The sequence below is a fragment of the Petaurus breviceps genome, unplaced genomic scaffold (assembly GCF_028583685.1).
Source record: "Petaurus breviceps papuanus isolate PSGF00001 unplaced genomic scaffold, PetGlider_PUasm1.0 140, whole genome shotgun sequence".
Taxonomy (NCBI): Eukaryota; Metazoa; Chordata; class Mammalia; order Diprotodontia; family Petauridae; genus Petaurus; species Petaurus breviceps.
In genome coordinates, this window is record NW_027185698.1 from 34653182 (window position 1) to 34663447 (window position 10266).

The following is a 10266-nucleotide window of genomic DNA, read 5'->3' on the forward strand; positions in this document are numbered from 1 at the left end:
GATAGATAGATAGATAGATAGATAGATAGATAGATAGATAGATAGATGGATGGATGGATAGATGATCAATGAAGGGAAGGCATAAACAACAAAGGGGATCAGGAAAGGCTTCTTGGAGAAGGTGAAACTTAAGCTGGAACTTGAAAGAAATAAAGGATCCCAGGAGACAGAGCTTAAGAAATTAAAAATTCCATGAGTGGGGGGCCAGTGAAAATTCTTGGATTTGAAATGCCAACAATTATCTTTGTTTAAGCCTCAGGATAAGAGTTTGACAGTTTTCTTTGGTGCTATTATCTGCACTGCTGATTATATATCAAAGGGAGCTACTTAGCATCCTGTCCACTCATTATATTACCTTTTGCATCATTTCACGTCTCCTCTTAATTGTTAGCTTTTGGTGAAGTTTTTTCTTTTCTTGCTTCAAATCATTTTCCAATTTGTGTTGAACAGAAAGAACTTCTGCCTGAGCTCGAGCCAACAGTGTTTCCATCTGGTCTTCATCCAAATACCCAGCTCTATATTAAAATATATACAATTAAAACTATAGTTTCCAAATTAATATTTAAGACTGACAACTTCAGAGCAACATTATGTTTTATGAAAGTTAACAAGCTACAAATCACTGCAGACAGCAACTGCAGCCATGAAATTAAATTAAAATAGACTTGCTTCTTGCAAGAAAAGCAGTGGCAAATCTGGATAGCATACTAAAAAGCAAAGATGTTGCCTTGTTGACAAAGGTCTGTATAGTCAAAGCTAGGGTTTTTCCAGTGGCAGGGCATGGCTGTGAGAGTTAGACTCTAAGGAAAGCTGAGCACTGCAGAATTGATGCTTTCAAACTGTAATGCTGGAGAAGATTTTTGAGAGTCTCTTTGATAGCAAGAAGGTCAAATCAGTTACTACTTAGTGGAAATAATTCAGCTATTCAGCGAAAGATTAAATAATGAAGCTGAAGCTTAAATACTTTGGCCACATAATGAAAGGATGGGGCTCATTGAAAAAGATCCTGATGTTGGAAAAGATTGAAGACAAAAGAAGGAGAAGGCAGAGGATGAGATGGTATGGTATCATGGAAACAATGAAGGTGAACTTGGACAGACTTCAAGAGAGAGTGGAAGACAGAAGGGCCTAACATGCTATAGTCCACAGGGTCACAAAGAATTGGACACAACCGAGTGACTGAAAAACAAGAAGCAGCAGCTTTTTAAGGGGAGGCCATTTAAAAATAAATGGTAAATGATTTTTACTTGGCCTTCTCGAATAGAGTCGTCTTATGATGACTCACTGTGGCACAGAGGTGGCCCTGGGTTCTCAAAATCTATGTCAGTGGAGCCCAATAAGCCCTATTGAATGACTTCAATTACAGGCTGGGAGCCCAATAGGCCCTATTGAATGACTTCAATTACAGGCTGAGGGAGAGTCTGTGTGCCTGTTATTATTTAAGGACCACAATTCAGAGAGACTCACACCCAGAAGGTTGCCGCTGAGGAGATAAATTTTATTTTATTTTTTTGGTCACAGCAACTAACTCATAATAAAATGATTCACTGTGTCATGGAGGCTCTGGGCTCACTGCTTATAGGGAAGATACAACATAAATGAACTTGTATATCCTAGAAGGACTGAATAAGAATCCTTGGCATACACTCAACTGAGGAGATACATCAAGAACCCAAATGTATTATCGATCATTATCATTGTCTTCATGAAAGGTGAGAAAGAGGCACTAGGTTTCCTAATTACTTTTTTTTATACCTACCAGCATTTTTTTTTTTTATCAGTGAACTCATTAACTGAATGGTAATAGAACCACAGACTGTTACTGGAGCTGATGAGTGATTTTGGGTCATCTAACCTAGTGACATTATCTTATACTAAGGCCCAGAATGGTGAACTAACTTCTTTTTTCTCCTAAGATCACAAAGCTAGTTAGTGACAGTTTGGACTAGAACTCCTAGCTCCTAGACCGAAGGACTCGTGATCTCTACTTTCAGAATCAGAGTCCAGTGTGGCTTTAGATTTCCATATGTTAGTAGTACTAAAAGTAATAGTAAGGATGGTTGTAACAGGAATTTTTAGAGTTTTGAGATTTGAAAAGCGATTCTATCTATCATCTCATTTTTTTTTCCCTTATAACAACCCTATGGAGTAGGTATTATGGGTAATAATATCCCCATTTCACAGATGAAGAAACAGGCTGAGACAGGTTCACAGAACTAGACAGTAAAAGTGTCATACAACTAGGAGCAATGTCTGAGCAATTTAAACACATCTCCTTAACTCTAAGCCTAGGGTTCTATCAATTACAGCACAACCCCCTTATTCTTCATCCAGGGAGCAGTGTAAAATATTCTGCATTCTACCAAAAACAACAATAGCAACTTTTGATTTCCATAGCCTTTTCAGTTTGGGGAAATGGCTCACAACCATTCTGTGAACTTAGTAGTAGTTTGTGTAAGACCAATTTACAAATAAGGAAACTGTAGCTTATAATTTAAATGACTTGCCCAAAGTCACAGAGTCAGCAAGTTATCAGAGATAGGATTAAGAAATTTCCTCTCTGAATTGTAAGGCCAGTATTCTTTCCGTGATCTTAACCTGCCATTATTAAAAGTAGACCCTGGTACTTAGATTCAGATTCTGTAAAGTCACCTTATTTCCAAGGATGCTCGATGATGATACGACTGGGTCATAGGAACTTAAAAGATCTTAGGGTTCAAAGAGACTTAGTGACTTCATTACATCCAATCCCCTGCTACCAGGCAGGCATATTATTAGCATTGATATCATAGAGCCCTTAGGTGATTTCTTCAAGGTCATACAGCTAGTAGGGAGGTAGGACCAGAACTCAGGTTTCTTGCTTCCTACTGAAGGGCTCTTGTCCACCACCAGGATGTCTTTCCTCTTTGGCAAGATGATTATGTGATCCATTCCTGATCACTAAGATCATGAAGGGGCATCGAGGATTAGGGTCAATTTATTCCTTTTGACAAACCTAGTCTTGACTCCAGAAGATCTGAATTTAAATCTCAACTCTGCTAACTTACTGTATGGCCCTGGGCAAGTCTTTTAACCTCTATGGATCTCAATTTCCTCATCTGTAAATTGTTGAAGTAAGATTATATGGCCTTTTAAGTTCCTTCCAGCTCTAAATCTATGGTTCTATGAGACAAAAAGCCACAAGGAATTTGTCATTGGAACACTGACTGGATAAGTAGATTTAAATAGATTTTAGGTAAATTCATTCATGATAGTATAACCCAGCTCCAATTTTTAGGAAATCCTCACTACACTCAAATCTTCCCCCCGTTATCTTCCAACTATTACTCCAAGATCTGTGCTCCATAGCTACTAAAATCAATGTGAATAACCTCTTTGCAATGCATTTTAATTTATTAATGTTCATTTCAAAATATGAAATATGAAATGAATAATGAAATGTGAAAACTGAACAAAATAATCCAGGTGCAATCTAGACAATTCAGGGTATAGCAGGACAGTCTTCAGTCCTGATCTGAATGATATTTTTACTAATGGAGATTAGGCATACTCAACGCATTTTTTTAATTAATTTTTAATATTTATATCTAGCTGTTGACTCATACTGAGCTTATAAGTCAACTAAAGTCATCAGTAGTTTTTTTCCTAGAAGGAATATTGAAAAATCATGTTTCCCTCATTCTGTATTTCTACAATTCACTGACTGACCTCAACTCAACATCTGTATAGCTCTGTAATATGTTACATTTTTGGTTTGGGATCATTGTTTCATTTTGTCAAAACAATTTGGAATTTTACTGTGATCTATAGTATTAGCTCTTCTTTTTAGTTCTGGATCATTTGCAAAATTAATAAGCATGTCTTCATCTGGGACACTGGTAACAACATTAAACAGGACAGATCCAAGGAGAGAGCCCTGTGACACATTACTGAAAACCTCCCCCCAGGATGACATTTATCTATTAATCAAGAAGAATCAGTCCAACTATATTATCTAGGCAAGAGATCAAATTGAGATATAGAAGATATAGAGATATAGAAGCCAGTGTCCGAGCTGGGATCTGAACCTAGCTCCTCTGACTTGGCAAAAAGATAATGTGTGGCTGCACTGCACATAGTATCCATAGGAGGCTGATAGCTTTGCTGTACTCTGTCTTTATCTGGCTACATCAGAAATGCTGTACTAGCATCTCTGCTCCTTATTTTGGGATGAAAGGCCTTAATTTCATGCTACATGAGGACCAGCTAAAGAAAATGAGGATGGAGAAGAGAGGATCTGGGGGGAGATATGATGCTTGTTTTCATGAACTGTCATATGCAAGTGGAAATGGACTTGATCAGCTTTGTCTCAAAGCAACAATGACTGGTTATGTTCCTGAATGTGCCAGTTCATTTTGGGATAGTGATGAACTGAATTAAACTGGAATTGAGAGTCTCATTAAACCTTACTGGCCCTCTCTTAGAATGAATTTTTTTTTTTTTGGTAGGGAGGAGGGTAGGGCAATTGGGGTTAAGTGACTTGCCCAAGGTCTCATGGCTAGTAAGTGTTAAGTGTCTGAGGCCGGATTTGAATTCAGGCTCTCCTGACTCCAGGACCTGTGCTCTATTCACTGCGCCACCTAGCCACCCCCAGAATGAATTTTTTAATGCATAAAACATACATAGGTTTACAAAGAAAACTAATTCTATTGAAATACAGCTCTCAAAATATCAACAACAGTTGTTTTTTTTTTTTAAAGGCTCATGAACAGCAGTTTAAAACCCTTGGGCTAGTCCAACTCCCCTATTTTACAAATCAAAGAAATGGAAACTCAGGAAGTAAAGTAATCTGCGTTAAATCACATGGCCAGTAAGATTTGATTCCAAATTTAGTGGTATTTCCACTATGCTATGCCTAACATTCCCTTGACCTTGTGGGTCAGTAACTGTATTAATGAAGATAGTTAACCCATTAGTACATTCTCATCAAAGTATTAGTCTCACTAGCATCTACTCAAAAATATTACTTGGGAATTAAAGACTCTTAAATATGGAAGGGTCTCCAGGAATTATCTAGCCCAAATACAATCTTAAGCATTAATTTCCTCTTTGGATTATTGACAAACAGTTGTCCAAACTTTGTTTGAGTGCCTCCAATGCCATTACCTCAGAAGGCAGCCCATTCCAATGTTAGACAGCTCGATCAAACCTTCTTATAACTTCTTCCTAATCATCTTACTTTTTTCCCCCATTGGGAGTCCTTATTCAAAGAAGTATGACAAATATCATGATTCAGGGGGAAAAACACTAGACTAAGGAGTCAAAAGGCTTGGGCTATTATTTCTCTGGAAATCATCTATAAAATGACAAGATTACACTAGATAATATCTGAGGTTCTTCCTTCCAGTTCTAAATTCTATGATCCTACAATGTTGGTTTTTCTAGTTCAAGTCAATTGAAATGTCCCTTAATATAAAATAAATTAATTGGAAAATTTCAATTAATTTTAAGTGACAAATTGATTGCTATTTGGAGAAAAACTGAAATGGAAAGAAAGTTGATGTCATTCTTTTGGGAATGGATAAACAAACTGTGGTGCATGAACATAATGGAATATTAAAAGTCTATATGTAGCAGTGAATGTAAGGAATACAGAGAATCATGAGAAGACTTATATGAACTAATTCAAAGTGAAATAAAAAGAGCCAGAGGAAAAAAAAGAACAACAAAAATCAAATATGAATCCTTAAAAATTATATTGGCCAGGCTTGACCACAAAGATTCATTTTTGCAACCTAACGGTTTTAGAGTTGCCTAGAGCACTGAGAGTTAAGAAATCTGACCAGAGTCATACAGCCAAACTGGGTCAGTAATGGGACTAGAAACCAGGTCTTCCCAGCTTAAATGTCAGCTCTTCATACAAACTGCTTTTTTTTTTCAATATAATAATGGGATAACCCACTTTTTTTTGGCACTTTAAAGTTTCCAAATCCTTGTCTTCATCGCAGTGCTGGGAGGTAAGTAATGAAAGTATGAGCATCACCATTAGCCAGAAGAAGTAACTAGACTCCCAGATGTGATGTGACTTACTTAGGGTTGAATGTCTAATACATATCAGAGCCAGGAATTGGACCTGGGTTTTCTAACCCCAAGAACAGTCAGTGTTCATTCCCTTATGGCATGCTGCCTCTCTAGAGAAGCAAGTGAATATTAATTGACATGAGGATACAATGAAAACAACAACATTGTTAAGTCTAAAATAAAAGCTTAAAAATAAACCACATCTGCTCATAACATGGATGAGATAAACAGCTCTTTAAGTGCTGCTATGAAGTGCCAAAGATGGCACGAATGAGTAACCAAAGACATCAAATTAAACAAATAGAAAATCCCAAATTTCCCTCTCTCTTTATCTCTCCCAGCTGCTAAGGAGGGGAGGGGGAAAGCCCATCTCAAGGGGATGCCAAAACAGCAGAAAGATAATGTCTGCTGAGGTTCTTGGGAATGGAAAAATTACACCTTCAGGGACAAGAATGATGGGAATTCAGTGGATCTGATGCCAAGAATGACGGGAATTCAATGAATTTGATGTCCAGAATAATGAACTGAAGCAGAGCATCCTACAGGTAGACTAAGCCTTAGAACACAGAATAGAAAAAGTCACAGTTGGCTAGAACCTTGGAACACAGAATGCTAGATATGAAAGGGGCCTTATAGCATAAAATATGGAATGTTGGAGTCAAAGATCTTAATTTCAAACTTAATTTCATAGATTAGGAAACTGAGGTACAAGAAAAGGAAATAGTTTCCCTAGAACATATTGCTATTTAGTGACAGACACAGGGCTTGATGTTGAGTAACCTTACTCTGTCACTAGGACTCCCCATGACCAACTATGCTCAGCTTCCCATATAGAATTAATTGGTATTTCCTGAAAAGGATCATAGTAGTCCTCAGACAGCATCAAGCATTCAAGTGTTACTTACCCATGTATCCAGTTTTATTATCTAGTTTCTAGCTCTGGCTCCACCACTAACATTCTACAAGACCTCTGGCTAGTCACTTTCTTTTCCTGGGCCTCAGTTTCCTCCTCTGTAAAATGAAGAAATTGAATTGGCTATTGCTTAGGCAGCACGCCATAGAGAATACACCACCGGGTTTAGAATCAGGAAGATCTGGTTTTAAATCCTGCCTCTAAGAGTACTATGTGACCTTGGGGAAGCATTTAGCACTGTGTCTGACACATAGTAGGTGCTTAAAAATATTTATTGACTGACCATCGTATTTATCCTCTCTGAATCTCAGTTTCTTTACCTCTAAAACAATGGAGATGCACGAGATCACCTCTGTGGAACCCTTTAGCTCTAAATTTATGATCCTATAATACACATGTGATTAAATGATTGATATTCACCCAATACTTTTGCACAGAATTTGTAGCATGACTTAACAGCTAATGTCTTTGGCAATTAATAGCCCTACCATTGCTTCATGAGCCTCTTAGAATTCTCTATTTCAGGACCTCTGACAGAAGGATGAATCGCCAAAAGAGCATCTTCTTTCCTGGTAACGATTTTTTATTATTTGGAAGTTTCAATGTTCAATTACCTCTCATTTTTGTGGATAAGGCTTGTTATCTGAGCTGTTGCTGTGTTCAGAAGACTTTGGTCCCGGGTTTCTAATGACTGTAAGGTTTGTATCAGGTATTTTCTGTAGCCAAATCGCTTACTCAGGTGGTATTTCTTATTAGCTTGTAAAAAGTCCATTAACTCTTCGATATTCTCCTATTTGAAAACAGGAGAAAGATATAGGTAATTTACTTTTAGTCTATTTTCTCATTTATATGAGCAGATTACAATATGCATCAAAGAGCATTTTTATGCCAGACGCCGTGCATATAGAGAAAAAGTAAAAACAGTCACTACCCTCAGGAAAATGTATACTCTAATGGGGAAGATAACATGAATGAAGACAGATATGGATAAGATACATACAGAGGATGTGGAAGGTAGCCTTGGAGGAGAAGAATAACTGAGCTGAGTCATGAGGAGAATCACGGATCCTGAAACAAAGAGGAGAGGAGAGAGCATTCCGGATGTGGGGAATGGACAGTATAAGATATCATGCACAAGGATGAGCCAGAAGGTCCTAATGGCAGTGTCACAGAGTGCATGGCATCAGTTGATCTAAGTGCTCAGGACTGTGCCAAGAAGTAAGGCTACAAAGAAAGGCTCAACACTGTCCATGTGCTCAAGGAACTCACATTCTAATAAGGGAGTCAACTGGTGAAAAACTAGATAGATCTAAGATCCTACAGAATAGTTGGAAGGCAATCTCAGGGGGAAAGGTACTGGGGTAGAGCAGAGACCTGGGAAGACTTCTTGCAAAAAAGTGGGATTTGGGCAAGCCAGGGAAGGCAGACAGCGAGGGCATTGCAGGTATAGGGGACAGTCAGCAAAAAGGTACAGAGTTAGATGGTACAAAGAACTCCTGCCAGCAATAGTAAATAAGTCAGTATAGCAGGACCAAAACGTGTATGCTGGGGGCAAGGGGGAAGCAATATATAAGATGACTACAAAGATAGGGATTTGTGAAAGACTTTATATACTAAACAAGGGACTTTACTTTTGATCCTAGAGGCAATCGGGAGCCAATGGAGTTTATTGAGTAAGGGAGTAACACGGTCCAGCTTGTGTTTGAGGAAAATCATTTTGGAATAGAAGATGAAATGGAATAGAAAGGGGCCTGTTAGACCAATCAGAAGACTATTGCAGTGGCCGAAGCTAGAGGTGATGAAGTCCAGCACCATCAGTAGCTGACAAGTGAGTGGAAAGAAGGGAATATATATATACACACATACACATGCATACATATATATGTATATGTGTGTGTGTATATGTATATATGAGAGATGTTATAAAGGTAGAAATAGGAACACTGAAAAGACAAGAAGAGGCCAAGTTCTGAAAAGCCTTAATTTATCGATCAAAAGGTTTATATTTCACCCTAGAGCTAACAGGGAATCATTCTTTGGATCTGAATGAGTAAAGTTTGGGGGAATAACATGATCAGATCAATAACCTAGAAAAAATATATTTATATTGAATTTCATCAAAAATTTATTTTTTATTTCTAAATATTATTTTAATAATCCACATTTATTTATTGTTTTCACTTTGACAAAACATTTTCCTATGGCACTCCTAAGAAGCTATTTATTTTAGCAAAAATAATGACAGCTGTCATTTCCACAGCACTTTATGACTTACAGAGTATAGAATATTTTTTCTCTCCTGACATACCTGGGAAGCAGAATGTAGGCACTACCCCCTTCAGTTTACAAATGAAGAAACCAAGTATTCAGAGGTTACATTGCCAGTAAATGGCAGATCTGAAACTCCTGACTGCTAAGTCCTCAACAATCATGCTTCAATAAATTGTCCACGTAAGAAAAGATGGGGAAAAAAATCTGTATAGCTTATGTGTCTATGCTATACAGAGAATGGACTAAGAAATAGCAAAACCAACATAGAAATGAGGATCTCAGTGTCAGAAGGTGGGTGAGGAGAATGTCTTGGTGACTTGTAGGGTTAAAACTAGGACTTTTGACACCTTTGGCAAATCTACTTGTGTACGTGTTTGTATTTGGATTGTAGTTCTATTGGCAGAACTAAGGAGAGAACTCAAGGCCCCATGTGGAAGGGGTTAAGAGACTTCAGGAGGTTGACTGTGATCAGAGACCCCAGCCGGAGAGGCTACTATGGGAAAGAGCAGGGCAGAGATGAACTGGGGAAAGTTTGCCTATTGTGCAGTAAAACCTTGAGATTCTGTCAGCTGATGTTCATTAATAATATGATCAACATGAGTACAGCAATAGGGGAAGTTAGGCCATGAGATATGGGTGATATGGCAATGGAACCCTGGGAGTGGTGGCCCAGGATAAGGTGAGGTAGGAGAAGCAATGATAATTACATGCTATGGGGCTGACAGAAGTCCATGGGTCTGGGACTGACTGACTAGAGAACCACCCTGGGGAAGAAATGTACCCCTCCTCCAGAGGTCAACACCAAAGATCAAAGCCCCAGACTCTTCACCCTAGTTTAGCTCTGCAGGTTTTGATATATTAGTGTTTCATCCAGAGGCATCACCATGTGCATATAAAATACAATTTTGTTTCCCTGATGGAAAAGAAAGCAAAAAGGTTTTTTGTTCGCTGGCTTTTTTAAAAAAATGAAGAATAATGTATTATTTCATCGGATGGAAGTATTATTTCAAGAGGATAACTAA

At 38.0% G+C, this 10266-nt stretch overlaps 1 protein-coding gene across 2 annotated transcripts in view; it reads right to left on the bottom strand.

Annotated features, from left to right (window-relative positions):
- EVC2 (EvC ciliary complex subunit 2) overlaps nt 1–10266 on the bottom strand; it is a 190675-nt gene that overhangs the window by 91928 nt on the left and 88481 nt on the right. For both annotated transcript variants that reach the window (XM_069070014.1, XM_069070019.1), the window contains 2 exons: nt 7588–7763; nt 356–515 (listed from right to left, as the gene is read on the bottom strand). In XM_069070014.1, coding sequence (XP_068926115.1) covers nt 356–515; nt 7588–7763 — 336 coding nt within the window. The remainder of the gene's footprint in view (nt 1–355; nt 516–7587; nt 7764–10266) is intronic.